The sequence below is a fragment of the Rhinopithecus roxellana genome, chromosome 1, assembly GCF_007565055.1.
Source record: "Rhinopithecus roxellana isolate Shanxi Qingling chromosome 1, ASM756505v1, whole genome shotgun sequence".
NCBI classification, from domain to species: Eukaryota; Metazoa; Chordata; class Mammalia; order Primates; family Cercopithecidae; genus Rhinopithecus; species Rhinopithecus roxellana.
Genome location: NC_044549.1, coordinates 44,606,808 through 44,626,380, shown reverse-complemented (window position 1 = coordinate 44,626,380; position 19,573 = coordinate 44,606,808). Strand labels below are relative to the sequence as shown.

At 47.9% G+C, this 19,573-nt stretch overlaps 1 protein-coding gene and 1 long non-coding RNA gene across 7 annotated transcripts in view; one reads left to right on the top strand and one right to left on the bottom strand.

Annotated features, from left to right (window-relative positions):
• Positions 1-19,573, top strand: part of MYLK (myosin light chain kinase) — a 223,453-nt gene that overhangs the window by 157,337 nt on the left and 46,543 nt on the right. For all 6 annotated transcript variants that reach the window (XM_030942155.1, XM_030942139.1, XM_030942161.1 and 3 more), the window contains 3 exons: positions 11,905-11,955; positions 12,749-12,876; positions 14,837-14,990. In XM_030942155.1, coding sequence (XP_030798015.1) covers positions 11,905-11,955; positions 12,749-12,876; positions 14,837-14,990 — 333 coding nt within the window. The remainder of the gene's footprint in view (positions 1-11,904; positions 11,956-12,748; positions 12,877-14,836; positions 14,991-19,573) is intronic.
• LOC115900708 overlaps positions 846-19,573 on the bottom strand; it is a 48,017-nt gene continuing 29,289 nt past the window's right edge. Inside the window, exons 3-4 of the long non-coding RNA XR_004060381.1 lie at positions 3,287-3,453; positions 846-2,241 (exon numbers count right to left, since the gene is read on the bottom strand). This is a non-coding gene — a long non-coding RNA (uncharacterized LOC115900708). The remainder of the gene's footprint in view (positions 2,242-3,286; positions 3,454-19,573) is intronic.

Below are 19,573 nucleotides of genomic sequence, written 5' to 3'. Positions count from 1 at the left end.
AGCACTGGGGAGCATGAGGGAAAAGCCAAGGGCATCCACCCCAACGCAAGCAAGGACAGGGTGAGAGAAAGCGGACAGAAGTACAAGTTAACCTGCCAGACACCGACTCACAAGTGCAGGGGGGAGGTGGGAGCAGCTTGGGAGGATTTCGGGATGAGGAAAACGGGGTCAGGGTATGAAGGAGAGGAATGCGGTTTATGTGGTTTGACTGGAGAGAAAATGGTAACATCAGATGGGGAGGAGGCAGACAGGGAGGAGCCACCCAGATGCTGGAGTGAAGATTGTGAGGGCACCTGTCTCAGGACAGCTGCAGGCTGAATAAAATCAGAGTCTACCGAGTGCCTGTGCACTGGGAGCACCTCAGGAGCTCGATCTGTGTCACTTCAGCCAAGTCTCTCTCAACTGCGCTGTAAATAGCTGTTCCCATGTTAGGGATGAGCTAAACAGAGCCTCAAAGAACTAAACTCTCCTGTCCAGGGTCTCACAGCTAGTAAGGTGTAGAACTGAGGTGCCAACCCTGACCTACGTTCTGGCCACTACACCCGGGCCTGGCAGCAGTCTCAGGACATACTCTGCTGTCCACATGTGGCTTGGCTGTATGTCCCCTGGCTCATTGCGGGTGGCAGGAGGACTGGCTGATAGGGCTGGCAGAGGTCTGGCTGCCACTAAAGCTGGGGGAAGGAGAGCTGCAGCCAACTTGCCTCCCTGGACCTTGAGACCTCTCAGTGTTCGCTGTGTGCCTCTTGATGGGAATTTTTTATACCTATTTTGATATAATTTCAAATTTACAGAAACATTGCAACAATAGTACAAGGAACTCTTGTATGCTCTTTATTTAGAGTCACCAGTTGTTTACATTTTATTTCACTGTTTTGTCATTCTTTCTATATATATTCATTTATTTATTCATTTAGATAGAGATAGGTACCTACCATTTTAGGCCAAATTGGAGACATCATGCCCTTGACTTCTAATTATTCTGTTGTCCTAAGAACATAACTAAAATGCAACTATTGACATCAAAATCAAAGAGTACATTTGACATTGAACCAATACTGTTGTCTAATTGATTCACAGTCTACATTTATTGTCAGTTGTTCCAATAATGTTCTTTATGGCTATCTTTTTCTCGTGTTGAATATTTAATAATAACACTCCTAAAACACTTCGTGTACTTCCCCAGCCCAGCGTGGGTCCTCTCCTCCCTTTGGAGATGGAACAGGAAAGAAGTTCACAGGCCCAGGGAAGAAACACCCCACACTCTTCCACCTAAGCTTGAGTAGGGCATGGGGAGGCAGAAATACTCCTGTCAGACTCCAGGTGCCAACTTACTATGCTCAGTTCTGGGGCAACATCAGGCACAAGACACAGCAAGAAAGCCAATGAGGTAGAAAGCAGGAGATGAAGGTCTTGGTTCTCCTAGTAATTAAGTATGTGGCCTTGGTCAAAGCCCTTCATTCCTCTGGACCTGGGCTTCCTTGCCAGTTAGATGGGGAGTTTCTCCAGCTGACCCCAGGCCTTTCCCGACTCTGACATCAGCAGCAGCCCATTGGATGGAAAGCTTTTGAGTGACACAGTTCAGTTAAGATTAATAACTCTCCTTCATATCATCTGAAGTGTGAAGGAGTCCAAAGCTACAGCAAGCATAGTTTAGGTCACACAGCAGCAAAAGTGTCCTGAGGGAAAGAGGCCTTAAGCATACAGGTTTAGAGGAGTCCCAGCTGGAGGGGGCCCAAATGGCCAGGGGAGTTCTTGGGAATTTTGTGTGAGGGGAGACAAGCATGCTGGCTGTGTGAAGGAGGCATTGATGGGGCTTAAGAAGTGGCCTTAGGAAATGCACATGAAGTGATGCCAGTTTGATACTAGACTCTAGGAATTCCTCCTAGCAGTCTGTATAAATTGATGGTCTTTCAGAAGAGACATAAATGGGCATCCATGTGGGGCTTTTATACCTTGAAGACATTAACCGGGTCCTGTTCATCTCCAAAACTTCAGTAGCTGGTCCCTCAGTCGGTTTATAATAAATATTTGATTTTTCAAACCAGTTCGTAAGTTTCCATGCTCCAAGGGTCCCTTCCTCCACTGTGGTTCTGCCACTGGGGGTGATGCCGACGGAACATCCCTTTGCAGTCCATGCCTGGACTTGGCCTGAGCTTCATCTCTGACATCAGTCACTTTGGAACATCCCAGATTATGAGACTCTCAGATATCTTTGCCTAGACCTCCCATATGTGTCTGCCTCTAAAATGGAAAGTTGTGTCAATTTGAAAGCATCTCTGGATATTAAAAACTGTGTCCAGTTTCCATGCAAGATTTCCCCAGGATCAAATCTTTATTTTAAACATTCCTCTGCAGGTCATGGGGAATGTTCAATCCTGATGGGATTCAAAAGGTGGAAGAGAGGTTGGGATTTGGCATCAAGACTTGCCTGACAGTGAAAGATGTGGAGCCCTGGGAGAGAGACTGGGCTATTTCCATGAATGTTTCTGAAAGCTGGCACCAACTCCCAGTTACTCCCAACCAAAGTGTGGGTCTGGGAGGAGGAATAGTGCCTACCTAGCACACTCCCACCCACAGGTATGTGACCCTATGACTTCCACCCACTACTCCTCCCAACTCCTTCCCCAACTCTCCCAGTGTCTCCCATAAGCCAGTGAAATGGCCAGAGTGGGGACCTGGAGGGTACCCCCCAAGCAATGCTGGCACCCCTGGCCCAGCACACCTCTTTCATAACCATCCTGACGCTCTGCGTCCTGGGGGTTTGGGAATGGATGTCTGCAGTAATCAGAGGAGCGGTGTTTCTTTGGAATCTTCTTGTGTGACAGCCCTAGCTTTGAGGAAGGTGAGCAAGAAATTTGCCCAGAGATGTTCATTCTGGGAAAATGACCAATATTCCTCCACATATGTGTAAGGATGTACTGGATGGGGCCAGTGTGTGCAGTGGGGGAGTGGGTCAGGTCACCCAGGGCCAGTGTGGTAGGACTCAGCCTTCCATCCTCAGGTGCCCCCACCTCCTCCCTGCTCTGATACAGCCTTATGGGGTGGGTGCTCACTCCACGCTCAACCCAGCCCGAGTCCTTTTCAGGAGCCTTTGGCAGAAAGTTCATGCTGATTTTGGGAATTGTGAAGGATTTGATGTCTATTTTTAACTACCTACCTAAAAAGGGAAATGTCCCCAGAGAGGCAGACATCCAGGGACCTCCCTATACCCAAGGCTGGTAGGGCTAGTTCCCTAATTTTCCTTTGCTTTCCATTATCTCAGACCTTTTGACTCTGTGAGACCCACCTTCAGGCTCCGCACCTATCTTGCAAATGTTTGCTCTGGTCTCTGCCCTGCTGATTTTCCATGTTTGAGAGCGAGGCATTCCGGTGCTTTCAGACTGAGCATCTGGAAACTTCCGTGGGTTACTGACCTCCTTTTTTTCCCCCCAGGACGGTTAGGGCTTGGCTCGGCTGGAACAGATTAACCGGACAGTTAGGAGGCTGGCCTCCCCACCCCTGCTCCAGGTTTCCCAGGAGGCTTCCAGATCCAATGTTTTGACTCATGTTTTTATTGGGCTATTTCACTTCCTCTAATATCAATCTCCTATCTAGAGTGGAAGGCTCAGCACCTGGCAGTTTTGATCCAAGATGCGACAGCAGAGACTGATCCTTTTAATAGAAAGTTACATAAAAATTCAGGCCCCAGGGCTGTATTTCTCAGCATCAGTGCCCAGGGCTGGGGAAGAATGTTCCTTGGGAATTCCCAGGTTAACAGAAATCCTTAAGGGTTTCACTCATTCCTTTATGGCCATTTATCAGGCATGTGCCAGGTACTATGCTAGACACTGCAGATACAGAAGGTAGATCCTATCCCTGTCCCCAGAAGCTTGCCATGGTGTGCATGTTGGGGACAGGTTTCTGAAATAGCAGTGCCTGATGAATGCTGTGATGGAGCTACCTCAGAGGGCCAAGAACCCAGCGGGGCATTAGTGGTGCTTGAGCTGGGACCTGCCCAAAGAACATGCAAGAGCTATCCAAGAGAAGGGGGCCCAGCATGTGCAAAGGAGCGAAGGCAAGAGCCTGGTGTTGCAGAAACTGAAAGACATTCCATGTAGATTACAGAGCAGTACTTCCCAAAGGAAGGTGCAGGGACCAGCAGCAGTAGCAGCATCAGCACCTGGAAGCCAAGAATCTGTGTTTTTATTAAGTTTTCCAGGCAATCATAATGTAGGCTAAATTTTGAGAACCACTGATATTGAGTGTTGAGGGTGTGATGAAAGTTGTCCCCTCTTGGGAAAGCAAGCAAGAAAGTTGGGGATGAAAGCCAGGGACAGAGCTCAAAGACCTCGTAAGACGAGTTTAATTTGATCCTGAGTGGCAGTGGGCAGCCACTGAACAGATTTGGGCAGTGAAGTGACATCATATTTGCATTTGAGAAAGATCACTTTGGCCACAGAGTGACAGATGTGATGGGGGACAGGGGACCAGAGGCCTAGGAGGCGATGCAGTTTGGGACTACAGTGCTGATGGTGGGAAGGTAGAAATTGGCAGACTGAGGAGGTGCTCAGTTGGTATAGTCAACAGGCATTAGTCAGTGGATATGGGCAGGGAGGGGGCCTTGGGAGAAATGGGGACAAGAAGGAGGTTTGAGGAAAAGGTCTTGGATTTGGTTTTGCACATGTTGGGCTGGCAGTACGTGTTTGGCATCTCCCTGGGAGACGATGGTCAGGTAGTTGGATGTATTGGTATGGGCTCAGGAGAGAGGTGTGGCTTCAGGGGAAATGGAGGCAAGAGAATAGGGGATGGAAAGAGGAGCTCAAAGGGCAGTGGTGAGCACAGTACCCTGGGGCAGTGCTCTAGCAGGAAGGATGTGTTGCCCGGGCTGACTGCCTAAAGGAGGTGGCTGAGCCCCTCCTCAGAGGGGCAGCCTGAGTAGGGCATGCTCTGCCCTCCCTGCCTGTCCCGTGGCCAGCAGCCACTATGGAGTTTGCAGAGGTGCTTGGGTTTTATTTTCCTTCTAAGATGTTCCTCTCTGACTGGCTAGTACATAAAGTTTGTGGTGTCAGGGAAGGGGATGAGAGACAAAGGGCTGACAGGAATAATAAAATAATAAGAGTGACTCCAGAGGAGAGGAAACTAGTTCGTGAGCCAAGGAGTACTGTGAGTTTGGGCATCTGGACAAGCAGAATGCCCCCTCTTCTGAGGACCTGGACTGAGGAGAAGAAGCACAGGTGCTACATGAGAGCTCTCAGGGTAGTGTAAGGCTGAACTGACCAACAGGGTGGTGTACCACATGGCTGAAGGGGCCAAACTTGCCCCAAAGGACAGAGAAATCCTCTGGGGATCTGTTTGTTTCAGAGAGGGGGAGGGTGGGGGAGGGGCTGATGTTAGAGCATGCACTTAGGCTGAGCATGGTGGCTCACTCACAATCACGCCTGTAATCCCAGCACTTTGGAAGGCTGAGGTGGGAGCTCACTTGAGCTCAGGAGTTTGAGACCAGCCTGGGCAACACAGTGACTCTCTACAAAAAAATAGCTGGGTGAGTGCTGAGATGGGAGGATCACTGTAGCCCAGCAGGTTGAGGCTACAGTGAGTTGTGATCATGCCACCGCACTCATGCCGGGCGACACAGCAAGGCCTTGTGCCAAAAAAAAAAAACATGCACTATATGCTATACTTTCTTTACAATGTAGCTTAACTCCACAACAAATTTTATTTATTCCATACCCTGGGTGGCAGGAGGCTTGGGTCCCATTTCCAGCTCCAGAACATCTGGTTTTATGATCCCAGCAAGTCACCAGACTTTTATGAGATGCCATCTCCTTTTTCATAAAATGGAGACATTATGATGCTCCCTGCTGTGTTTGATTGGGATAAGAACCAAGTGAAACGCTCTCTCTGAGAAACCGGGTTTTACAATCAGGTGTTTTCAGCCTATAAGCCCAGCACACAATTAGTGGATTTCAGCAGATGGTCGTATAAAATATGTATAGAATAAGATATAAAACATTGTTAACACTTAAAATTGTTTTTACTGATAGGAACCAAGCCAGCTTCAAATGCTAACCAATTCAAATAATGGTAGCTCCAAATCTGCAGAACAAACGTAAAAATGTGGCCTTCAATCCTATTTAACTATGACACTGAAAGATTAGTTAGGGCTTCACTTCCAATCAAATGGGTTTACCCAGAGCCACCAAGTACGGGGCAGGACTTTAGAGTCCCCTGATTTCATGTTGTGCTCGTAGCTGTGTGCTGTCAACCTCCTTCCCACACCCTCTGGTGCCCACCCCACTGGTGCCCACCCCACTGGTGATGCCCATCCACAGCTATATTAGTCTTCCAGGGCTGACTTAACAAAACATAGCAGACTGGGTGGCTTAACCACAGAAATTGATTCTCACAGCTCTAGGCTAGAAGTCCAAGATCGAGGTTTCTGCTCGAAAATGGCAATCTTTCCCCTGTGTCCTCACGTGGTCTTTTCTCTGTGTGTGCATTTGTCTGGTCTCTCTCGCTCTCCTCTCTCCTTCTCCCTTCCTCCGTCTTTCTCTCTCGCTCCTTTCTGTCTCTCTCTCTCTTCTTCCTAATCTCTTCTTATAAGGACACCAGTCAAATTGGACTATGGCCCACCCTAATGGACTCATTTTAATTTAATTACCTCTTTTAAGGCCCTATTTCTAAATACGGTCACATTCTGAGGTACCAAGGGTTAGGGCTTCAACATGTGAATTTGAGGAGGCGCAATTCAGCCCATGACAACAGCCCTCCACGTAGCTCCTCTGAGCAGATGGCCTCCTCTCTCCAGAGATCAGATCTGGGCTCCAGTAGAAGCCTCTCTTCTTCCCTGGAGGGCCTCTCTCTTCCCAACAGTCCTGGACGAAGACGGCCAGGGTCTTTGTGGCTCAGCCAGTCACAGGCATCCCATATCCCATCTGGTCTCCCCCACCAAAGGATTTGGCTCCCCATGCTCTTCCCTCTAGCATCTTTGGGCTCTCCCTCTCCACTGTGCCCCAGCCGTTGCTTTCCACCTTGTCGTCTTCTCTCTTTTCTCACCTCAGAAGAAACCTGAGCTTCATATTCCCTCTTGTTCCCTTGTTTCTCTTTGTCCTTTCACCTCCAGCATCCTTGACTATTTCACTCCCCACTGTTTACTCAAGAATCTCCTCTGGGGTGACTTTGGACCATGCTGTCCCACGGAACTGGCCTCTCCAGCATCACCATCTCTCACTCCATGCTGGGCACACCTGGCGCTCTTCCCAGCATCTGTCCTCCTCTACCCTTGCTTGTTGCGACACTCCTGCTCTCAGGGTCCTTCCACAGCCCTCTCCCATGTCTCAGCTTCTTTACTGTGGACACACCTGGGATCGAACCCTGGCCTCTGCTCCTCTTTCATTGCACTCTCTTTCCCCAAAGAAATGGCCCATCTTCATGGTTTCCATTCTAATGGCTTCTTTAATTCTGGAATCTTTCACTTCCAGTCTCCACCAACCTCCCTCTGGAATTCTGGTCCTGGGTTTCTAAACTACAAACGGATTCAAGCTGAAATATTAGTCTGGTACTCCTAATTCTATATTCCTTCAGTATGACTTTCCATGTGTATCTACGCAAGAAATCTCAAAGTAATCTGTGTACCTCCCTCTTGTTTAGCCCCTTACATTCTTTTAACTTTCCTCTGCCTCTCATTTGCATCTTCTTTTCTGCATGGATCTTGATCAGTGCCTTCCAAGGTATGGCAATAGCCTCCTAATTGGATCTGTCCCCCAAGAGCTGGAAAGGCCTATCAGGGACCTCTAGCCCAGCCCGACTGCTGTTTGAGTGAGGACTCGCTGTTCACTCAGGACAAAGCCTCAGCTCTTGAGCTTAGCATTTGAGGCCAGCAGTGTCTAACAAAACTCTCTGTGATTAAAGAAATGTCCCACGTCAACACAGTGTGATAGCTACTAACCACATATGGTTATTGAAAACTTGAAATGTGACTAGTGCAACCAAGGGACCAAAATTTTAATTTTCTTTCTTTTTTTCTGAGATAAGGTCTCACTCTGTCACCCAGGCTGGATTGCAGTGGCAAAATCATAGCTACTGTAACCTTGAACTCTTGGGCTCAAGCAATCCCTCCCAAGTAACTGAGACTACAGGCATGCACCACCATACCTGGCTGTTTTTACTGTTTTTTATAGAGACAGGGTCTTGACGTGTTGCCCGGGTTAGTCTCGAACTCCTGGCCTCAAGTGATCTTGCCACCTCGGCCTCCCAAAACGCTGGGCTTACAGGCTGAACCACTATGCCTCACCTTAATTTTGTTTAATTTAGAGTGTCCACTATCCTCATACCCCTGCTGTCCAATATCAGCCCTGTGCTCTGCCAGCCTCCACCAAACATCACCCTGATTCTCACCTCTGAGCCACTGTCTGTTCCTGACCTGTGGGTTCTCCCCTTTCTCCAGTTCAGACCTTCCCTAGCCTTCAGGTCCATCTTACATCCTATCTTTTAGCCTTCTAACTAACCATCTCCTCCACCAACAGTGTTCTTTTTCCATTCAAACAGCCACATCATGTTGACTGAATAACACATCTTTTTTATAACTTTCTATTTAACATTTATAATTTGAGACTCACAGAAAACATTGTAAAAATAGCATGAAAAATTACTGTATATACCCTTCATCTAGATTCCTCAAAGGTTAACATTTTACTATGTTTGCTTTTTATTTTTTTGAGATGGAGTCTCGCTCTGTCACCCAGGCTGGAGTGCGGTAGCACGATCTCAGCTCATTGCAGCCTCTGCCTCCCTGGTTCAAGCGATTCTCCTGCCTCAGCCTCCTGAGTAGCTGGGATTACAGGCATGCGCCACCACACCTGGCTAATTTTTGTATTTTTAGTAGAGATGGGGTTTTGCCATGTTGGTCAGGCTGGTCTCAAACTTCTGACTTCAGGTGATCCACCCACCTCAGCCTCCCAAAGTGCTGAGATTACAGGTGTGAGCCACCACACCTGGCCTTGTTTTTTCATGTATTCTTTCTCTCCCTCTCTTTTTCCATTTCTCTCTTCCTTCTACTTCTCCACACATATATACAAGTATATATACACACATATAAATACATATATACACATATATACGTATATACTATTAACAGTTTGAAAGTAATTTGCACACAGAATACCCTCTACACCTAAACACTTCAGTGTGTATTTCCTAAAAACAAGAACAATCTCTTATAAAGCCACAGTTTGATGATCAAAACATTAAATTAACACTAACCCAATACTATCATCTAATTTATTGACTTTATTCAGATGTTGCCAGTTATCCTATGCCAGTTGTCCTTTATGGCAAAAGAAAAAGAAAAAAAAGCCTTTCCTCTTTCCTGTGGACCACATATCTTGACATTTAAGACCCTGAGGCCTGATTTCTTATATTGTTTGGTTTCCTCCTCAGTACCCAGGTTAGTCATGTATCCTGATTGGCATTTGCCTGGCACACAGTAGGCCCTGAGTAACTTTTTGGAGATGGACGGATGGATCAATGATGACAATAAGCCAGAGTGAACTTGGTGGAAGCCCTCACCCTGGGCTTAACCACACAGCCGGCAGCCATCAGCTTCATGATCTCAGTGTGCTCCTGTCAGCGATTGCTGCCTCACGCAGTCCTCCTGGGGCATTCAGTGGGCAGCAGCACGCGTCCCCTTGTGGAAATGCATAACAAGTTCCACAAGTTACCAACTTGTCTGTGGTCACAGGGCAACCCATATCCAAGCCAATGACACCACTTCCCCTTCATCTGCAGAGGTGAAGCTATCTGGATGAATAGTTGTTAATATTAGCCCACTCATTCATTCAACAAATCGTTACTGAGTGCCTACTGTGTGCCAGGCACATTGGTACACAGCAGTGAACCAAAAAAGTCCCTGCCCTCAGAAAGCTCACAGTTTAAGGGGAGGAGAAGGGCAGAGAGTAAATAAATAAGATATAGTTTTTCACATGGTGATAAGTGCCATGGGGTGGGTGGTGGGAGGCATAAAGCAAGATGAGAAGGATGAGGGCTCCTGGGGGCAGGGCTGCTGTTTGTAGGGGGTTGTTAGGGAAGATCTCACTGGTGGCTTTTCCTTATTTTTTATGTTAAGGTATAATTTCCCTGCAGTGAACTTCACCCTCTTTAGTGCACAGTTCCGTGAGTCTTGATAAATTAATATAATCATGTGACTCTCAGCATGGTCAAGATCTGGTTCTGTCACCACAAAACATTTCCCTGTGCCCCTTTGCAGCCCACCCCTCCCCTACCCCACCTCTGGCAACCATTCATTAATCTGTTCTCCTTTCTTATAGTTCTGCCTTTTCTAGAATGTCATATAAATGGAATCATACAGTATGTGACCTTTTGAGTTTGGCTTCTCTGAGCAGAAGAAAAAGATAAATCATTGAGATTCGTCTGTGTTCTGTGTATCAGTAGTTTGTTCCTTTTTTTTTTTTTTTTTTTTTTGAGACGGAGTCTCACTCTGCCGCCCAGGCTGGAGTGCAGTGGCCGGAACTCAGCTCACTGCAAGTTCCGCCTCCCGGATTCACGCCATTCTCCTGCCTCAGCCTCCCAAGTAGCTGGGACTACAGGCGCCCGCCACGTCGCCCGGCTAGTTTTTTTTTTTTTGTATTTTTTTTAGTAGAGACGGGGTTTCACCATGTTAGCCAGGGTGGTCTTGATCTCCTGACCTCGTGATCCACCCGTCTCGGCCTCCCAAAGTGCTGGGATTACAGGCTTGAGCCACTGCGCCCGGCCAGTTTGTTCCTTTTTATTGGTGGCATCAATGTACCACAGTTCATCCATTTGGATACCTTCTAGTTTTTGGCAATTATGAATAAGGCCCCTGCAAATATTCGCATACAGGTATTTGTGTGCCTGTAGGTTTTCGTTTCATTTGGATAGATAGGTTAGATGGCTTTTGAGCAAAGACCTGGAAGAAATATGAAACAAGCTGTGACGACAGCTCAAGATGTTCTTGCACATGCGCTATATTGTGATTTAGCCAAGTGAATAGGTTTGTGCTGCGTAACTTTTCTGTTTGAGTCATTTTTCTCATTTGAGTTATTTGGAGGAAGTAGGAGTAAGAAGGGAGGAGACCATTTATTCTTTCATCCATTCATCCATCCAACAAACATTTAAAAAATGAAAGCCACCAGTCCACAGTCTGTGACCCAAAGGAAGCTTGCGACCCTTGGATCCACACCAAAGGCTAATTTTAGTTGGTTTATCTGACATGACATAATTTCCTTTCTGAGTTTCCTGAAAGTTAGGGTGAGAGAGTGGTTGATGAGTGTGGCATTATCATCTTCGAAAAGGGCTCTGGGAGCATAAGCATTTTGGGGAGTTTTTAACCTCATTGGAGGCTTCAGGGACCCTTTCATAGGTCCCTGAGAACGGATATTCTTTTTTGTCTGTGAGGTTGGCTGTATGAAAGAGCAAGGTGATCTCTCAAAAGACATATTCATTTACTTATTTATTATTTATTTATTTATTTTGAGACAGAGTCTCACTCTGTCACCCAGGCCAGAGTGCAGTGGTGCAATCTCTGCTCAGAAGAGCCTCTGCCTCCCAGGTTCAAGTGATTCTCCTGCCTCAGCTTCCTAGGTAGCTGAGATTACAGGTGCATACAACCATGCCCAGCTAATTTTCTTGTATTTTTAGTAGAGATGGGGTTTCACCATGCTGGCCAGGCTGGTCTCAAACTCCTGACCTCAAGTGATCCACCTGCCTCGACCTCCCAAAGTGCTAAGATTACAGGTGTGAGCCACTGTGCTCAGCCTGAAAAGACATGTTCAAATAAGAGTCCTCCCTGGATGAGGGGTCAGTGTACAAGACTGCATCTTCCCAGGATCAGGAGCTTTGTGAAAAAACAGAACTACAGGAAATAACTTGTGGACTTCTTTGTTCCAGGTGATGCAACTGTGAAAAAGAAACCTGCCCCCAAGACACCTCTGAAGGCAGGTAATTGGCCACGGCACTATCTGGGGGCAAAGAAGTCATCTGCCATGGGGGTTTTGCCTTTACCTTGCTAGACTGACACCTGGGTATGTGATCCCAGGAGACACCCCACTGCAACCCCAACCCCACCCCCAACCTCAGTTCCACCTGTGCATTTTTCAGGCTGTTTGCTTGTGGAGAGCCTCTGCACAGCCTGGCTCCTGATCCCATTCCACAGCTTTGTCTTTCCTTCTGCTTCCCATGTTGAAGGCATCACACAGGACTAGCAACTCTGCTGCCTGCCCCTTCTTTGAATTCTGCCCTGCCATCCATCCCCTGCTCTGCCCTTGTGTACATGACCCCTTCGGGGCTATTTTTGTGCCTGGCTCTGTGTGCCTTGTTCTGTGGAGCCCTTGTCTGTTTTCCACTGGATGACACTTGAGTACTTGAATCAAGCCTGCCAGCCAGGGTGACCTGGAGGTTAGAAGGCAAGGTGCTGCTTAATTCATAGGTGAGTTAGGACCTCAATTCAAAAAATTAGGGCAAGACACAAATTCCAGTACAACCAATAAATGGAGAATCATGACATGTAAGTTGTGTGGGTCACTTCTGAGGGAATCAGAAGGAAGAGGGGAACAAACCCAGCAGGTCCATGAACTTGGATGTCCTACAGCAGGATCACTGTCCCTCAGTCTTACCCTGAAGGTTCTGGAAGCCAAGAGAGAAGCCAACAGACCACTGTGGACAATGGCATCAAATGTGATCAGAATGCCTGAGACCCTTCCGCCTCGCTTACTTTCTCCCTGTCCTCCCTCAGCAATGCCCCCTCAGATCATCCAGTTCCCCGAGGACCAGAAGGTACGCGCGGGAGAGTCAGTGGAGCTGTTTGGTAAAGTGACAGGCACCCAGCCCATCACCTGTACCTGGATGAAGTTCCGAAAGCAGGTCAGTGACTGGATGGGGTGGGCATTGGGGGTGCTGGGAACAACCCGCACAGCCTTTGGACCAAAAGGGATGAGAAATGCCATGCTGGAAATGGCCTCACTCTTCATAGCTTTAGAAATGGGAGAGGCCGCTCCCCTACCATCGCTCACCTGCCAAACCTGCGTTCTTGCTAACCTTTGCTTCTGAATCTACCAATAATCCCTGCCTTTGTAGGCAATTTGTGTAATAGAGAAAAGTGTGAGGGGAAAAGTAGAAACCATCCATGGCCCTCATCTGATTTGATAGCGCAGTCTAGAATCCTATTCAGAGTCAGGAAAGTCGAGCCAGTGACCCAAGATGACCCTTAGACTCCATGAGCTTGCTGTGATTCTGTGTCAGCCCGCTGATTCATGTCTGTCATAACTGCTTAAACTTGCCACATGCTGAAGGGATAAAAGCAAATGTGAGTATTTGGATAGAAGAATTGTATGATAAATGGAATCGTGTCTGACTGACCCAGAAATCTAGCTACAATTTATGATAATGGTTCCTATGGAAAAATGTTTGAATTTCCAGACAACCAGGTTTGAAAGGACTTGGGGAGCCCAGCAGCTCCACCAGTCCTACGGTGGTAGTGTGTGTCTGTACGCATGATCAGCAGAGACCCTGGAATGGTGGGTTGGCACAGGAGCGGGAAGTTGTGAAGACTTACTCTGAGCCCTCTGTTGCTCTGTTTTAAAACCACTCAAATTCTCCTAGGCCCAGAGATGAACACTTAGTACTAACAGGGTGGAAAGTAGGGCTGGTCTCAAAAGATGGAAATAAGAAGCTCGCCTTTCCAGAGCATGAATCCCAGAGTATGTTTGCCCTGAGCGACATCTGGACTACTGTTGTCTGAAATAAGATGGAATCTCATCACTTTTCAGAGACGTTTAGCCAAGTTCCAGCTCTGTCCCTCAGAACTTTCTGCCCTGATGAAAGTGTTATCTCTGTGCTATCCAATATGGCAGCCACCAGCCATATATATGTGGCTCTTGAGCGCTTGAAATGTGGCCAGGGCAACTGAGGAACTGAATATTTAATTTTAATTAATTAAAAATTGTTATAGCAGCTTTGTTAAGATATAATTCATATACCATAAAATTCACCCTTTTAAAGTATACAATTCAGTGGTTTTCAGTAGATTCACAAAGTCGTGCAAGCATCACCATTATCTAATTCTAGAATACTTTCATCATCCCAGTAAAAAACCCTAGACCCATTAGCAGACATTCCTCCCCTTTCCCCAGGCCCTGACAACTACTAACCTACTCTCAGTATTTATGGATTTGCATACTCTGATGTTTCATATCAGTGGAATCATACAGTATGTCATCCTCTCTGTGTAGCTTTCTCTTTTTTTTTTACTTAACATACTCTTTTCAGGGCTTATTCATGTTGTACCATGAATCAGTAATTCATTCCTTTCAATGAATTAATAATAAATATTCCATTGTCAGGACAGATCATATTTTGTTTATTTGTTCATTAGTTGATGGACATCTGGGTTGTTTCCACTTAACTAGTTTAAATAGCCACATGTGACTAGTGGCTACAGCATTGGACAGCACAGAACAGGTTAGAACCCGCTGGAGTGGACCTTGTGAATGACTGCTGAGATGAGTTCTCCTATCATCCCATTCCAGAGAGGTAGAGGGAGACCAGGATACTTCTGGGAGCAGTGAGTGCTCAGCTCGTTCATCCATTCTGCCCCTGTTCCGCAACCTCCTTGCCCACCACAGACCTGGCACCCTCAGGGAAGCTGGGCTCTGGATGCAGGAGAGAAGGGGCCTCAGGGGGAAGTGCAGAGTCCAGACTAGACTGAGCCCCCCACAGCTTGTCCAGCTGCATCCTTCAGGAAGTAGGGAATGGGGAGGAGCCCCCTTCCTTTCCTAGCCCAAGGACCCAAGGCTCCAGCACCTGCTCCATCCTCCACTCCTAGATCCAGGAGAGCGAGCACATGAAGGTGGAGAACAGCGAGAACGGCAGCAAGCTCACCATCCTGGCTGCACGCCAGGAGCACTGTGGCTGCTACACACTGCTGGTGGAGAACAAGCTGGGCAGCAGGCAGGCCCAGGTCAACCTCACTGTCGTGGGTGAGTCTGGTGGCTGGGTGGCATGGAGCTTGGGGCAAGGGGAAGGCAGGGAGCCCCCAGGCAAGATATGTGGGCCTCAGGACTTCATCACCCGTTCTCTCTCACCACTCCTGTGCCTGATTTATAAGGCACCACAGAAAGAAGATCATGGCAACCTACAGACTCCCTGCTAGAGCCTGCTGACCTCCAGGCTCAGCAGAGGGGCCAAGGCTGGGCAGAAATCCTTTTCCCTGTCTCTATTAACACCTCTCTGTGATAGCTGTTCCTGGAGTTCCCTGCCCTCAGACTTTGACATCTAGCTTCTTTGAGAAATACGAGACATGAGGCATAAGCTTGATCACCTTCTTGGCCCCCACACCACAGGTGTCTGTATCTGTCCCCATCCTGACTCCACCCTCTAGACTCTGGGGATGGCCCACTTTGGGCCCACCAAAGGCTGCTCCCTTCTCCTGTGCTCTGGACCCCAGGCCCTTGGGGACTCCACCATCCCTACTTCTCTCTTCAACCTCCTCCTCCCTCCTGGCTCCTCCCAGCAGCCCATAAGTGTCGCCATCTTAGCCAGATGCACAGGCATGAATATCTCCTGTAATGTTCTCTCTCACTCTAACCACCCTACCTTCTCTCTCTGACAGGGGTGAGTCTCTACTGCATTTCTGCTTCTTCACCTCCCAGCACCCTCCAGCTTCCTGTGGCCTCACCCCCACACCCCATTAGTCTGCAGGGACTGTTCTGAGGTCACCATGACCTCCCAACCCTAACTCCACTCGCTTTTCCTTATCACCTCCTTCATCCCACAATTGAGTGGGGTCTATCTCCAGACTGATTCTCAAGTTCACTTTTCCTCTCCTTCCTTACCACTGTCTTCGTACCCTGGTCAGCTCTCTCCTGGAGCATCAGGAGAGTTTTCTAACCAGTCTCCCCCAGTTGTCATGTTCTGCTACAGTTGTTCCCCGTGTGGCAGGTGCTTGGGACAGCAGAAGAATGAGCAGGCAGAAGAGCAGACAGATAGAGAGTAGACTCTATGCTTCATGCATTTGTGGGCCTTCATATGTTGTGCGGTGAAAGCCTTTGACCTGGTATTTATTGATGTGTGCACGAGACCCGAGCGGGTTTTCCATTTGTCCTTGGCTTTCAAGCTTACAGGGCATATTTGTGAAAATTAGAAAAAGTGGCCTTGCTGGGCAGAGTGAAAAGGGTACAACACCCCCAGCCTCACCCCAGAGCTCATGACCTGGCCTTGGGGAGGACAGGTTGGCCCAGATGCCCCCACTAGGCCCCTTTTATGCAGTGTGCAAAACTCTCAGCTGTGTGTGCTGATCCCAACCTTAACTTCCTGCAAACTAGCCTTTCCTGTGTGTTCCTGGTACACACACACGTGGGCACACAGAACAAAAGGAACTGTTGGTAACAGGGCTTGTGTGGCTACGGTGGTTAGAAGTCTTCCCCTGGAATCTCTCTTATGGAGGTATCTAGACATGAAGTTAGAAGTTGGAGACATTGACTCTTCAGGTCTCTTGTAGCTCTGACATTCTATGATTCCCCAGTTCTGTTCTCTGACATTCTGATTCCTCGACTCTGTTCTCTGACATTCTGTGGTTCCTCACCTCTGTTCTCTGGTGGCCTGTGATTCCTTGGCTTTGCTCTCTGACATTCTGTGATTCCCTGACTTAGTTCTCAAGCAGTTTTTCTCCCCATCTTCATCTCGTACTCACCTTAGGACTAGGATGGACAGGGCTGATGTTTCCCAGTCTTACGCAGGAGAAACTGAGGACTAATCTGAACAAAGTAACATAGTGCGTCAGGGGTTAAGTGGGAACTAGCTCTAAACTTTCAAACACTTGTCCTCCAGTGCCACTCATGGGAGTGTGAAGTAGGTACAGAATGTCCCAAAAGGTAAAGGAACACTCTGGCTGTAAAATTCATCTTGAGAGGGACATGCAAGCCTTTTGGGGAGCTATCCACATGCCACGGAGTTGTTGATGTCTGTGCCTCCATTTTTCTCATGCTGAGCCTCAGGAAGCCCTGTAGCACTTCCCTCCAGCCCCTAAGCAGTTGGGGAAGAAGAAGTCCTTGTCCAACCAGGTAAATAGGGAAGATACAAGGATAAAGGTCAAAGTAATACAGAGCTGGGAAGACAACTGAGGTGGCCAGTGAGCTGCGCCCATGCCAGCTACCAGCACAGACCACGGGTTCCACGCCCTGGCCCAACTCCCCAGACAGAAAGTACTGCGAAGCCCCCTGGAAGATGGTCCCTGGACACGGGGGACCTGGGAGAGGGAATTCACAGAGGACTGAGCTCCAGCATCCACTCCCTACCCCCGGTTGTCCATATTTCTCTTTACTTTCTCTCTTGCTCTGTTTCTCTCCCTGGCCTTGTTTCTTCACCCTGTGTTCTGTTTCAGTCATTTCTCCGTGTCTGTCACCCTGTCCTGTGTCCCCTGTTTTCCCTTTGTCTTCCTTCCTCTGACCCCCGTTCTTTTGTTTCTTTCTGTTAGAAGTTTCACACTGGGGAAGACTGGTGTACAAAGGGGTCAGGGAATGGGTTTTTCATCTCTAAAGGAGAACAACCCTTTTCTCACTCTGTCTCTTTTTGGTGACTCCAGGTGCTTATTTGAATAATTTCCTCCTAAGCAGTCAGGAACCTGTGGAGGCTTGGTGCTAGTGATCCAGTTTGCTGGTACATTTAGATCTGTTCTGAAGCACTGATTTGGCCCTATACTCCCGTCCTATCAGCAAGCATCAGTTCAAACTTTTCTTTGATATTCTCTCTCATCTGCTCCTCCTTAAGCAACTTTGGGGTCAGCTTCTTTGAACTGCTTTTCTGTACTCAGCCGTCCCTCCCCCAGCCCCCACGATGCCCAGCTCCCGCGCGGTGCCACGCACTCCCCTCCTCTGCAGAACCACTGCGCGGGCTGCAGTTCTGGCCTTTTATGGTTTAGTTTCTTATTCTCTGCGGCCAGTGCTGACAGGGCCATTGGCGTGGCTGTCCGCCAGCTGGCAGGAGCAGCATGTTAAGTGCCGTCCTGGGAGGGGAATGGAATGGAGGAGAACCGAGGCTTTCTGTCTGCCTCCCCCTCAAAGAGCTAAGAATAGAATTGCTCAATAAAATAGGACTCACATTGATGGACACAGCAAAGCCACATTCATTCAGAGCCCGTGCACTCAGAATTAGTTCAAAGTAAACCTGATGAAGCTCAGATTTACCTGTGCATCTCCAGGGGCATCTCTGTATTCTCTGATCAGGGTTTATTAAGCAGATGTAAAACGTACATGAGGTAAAACGAATCACTTGGCCTGCTCCAGAGAGTCTTCATGCATTTACAGACCAGCTAAATAAGGCCAGTTGAATACAACTCCTCCTTGTTAGCAGCAAACTTCTCTTATCGTATATTCTTTAAAAGAACACTTTCTTTTCAGATCATCTCTGACTCCCATTTTTCAAACGATAATAAAAACTAGCCTTTCCCTCTGTTAGCTTAAATAAGTGATATTTAGCTATTTTGGAGACTTATTATTGTTATATTTTAAAAGGCAGCCCAGGAATTTGCGATGCTCAGAGCCTCTTCCTGTGCATGCGCCCCTGGTCTTGGCCTGCAGGGAATGAGAGAGGGGGCAGTGAGCAGCACACCCAGATGGATTCCTTAAGGTCACTCACCCAGCACGAGAAAAGCAGGTCTCTTTTCATATCTTTAAAGGAGAAAAACAAAGTAGAGAGAACCCCAAATACCCAATAATCCCCAAATGCTGAGTTTGGAGCTTGCATGATTTCCCATCTTAATGCTCAGCTCAGGCTTAAGCAAGATGCCTTCTTGAGCTCATTCTGCCTGATAGCCTGGAAAGTCCTGAGCCCTGGAGTGAGGGTCCAGAGGCTTTTTGGAATCTCCTTTTGGCTCTGCCACTGACTGCTGGGTTTTCTTGGTAAGAAAAATGCCTTAGCTGCTGAGGACCCATTTCTCAAGGGCTAGGATTATCCAGGTAGATGAACTTTGGGGGTCCTTCCAGCAGCTGCTGAAGTCCCAGGGAAGGGACATCCAGATGGGGCTAGGCACAGCCACTGGTCATCTTCAAATAAGCGAGTACCAAGAGACCTCGAGGGCAGTTACTCTAGTGGGAAGCTGTAGGACGGGATCCTCCATTTTCCTGGGAATTAGAACATTTGCTGAGGAGAAAATCCTGGAGCTGGTGCCATTGGAGACTCTTGTCTTAGACTCAACTGAGTTTCCTAGTCTGTTAATCAAGCCTCCAGGGAGCCCTGGGAGAATTCGGAGGAAATGTGGAGTCTCCCTCACCCAGAGATGCCCAGGGTCTCCCTCCCAGTCTGAGTGTGTCGCCATGGAGGACAGGCTCACAGGAGCACCCTGTTCTAAGGACATCTGTTCTTTTCTGAGGGTTTTCATCCCTCACTAGTTCAACCACTGCATGGGGCTCATAGCTTAGAAAGAACAGAAAGCATTAAGTGTAGCCCACAGCTCTAAAGGCAGGTGGAGGGGTGGGAGGCCTCCCATCTCGTAGGACTTCTGACTTGGGTCTTTTCTGAACTCCTAATTTGGTAGCAAATTTCTTAAAAGTGTTGGAGTTTCACT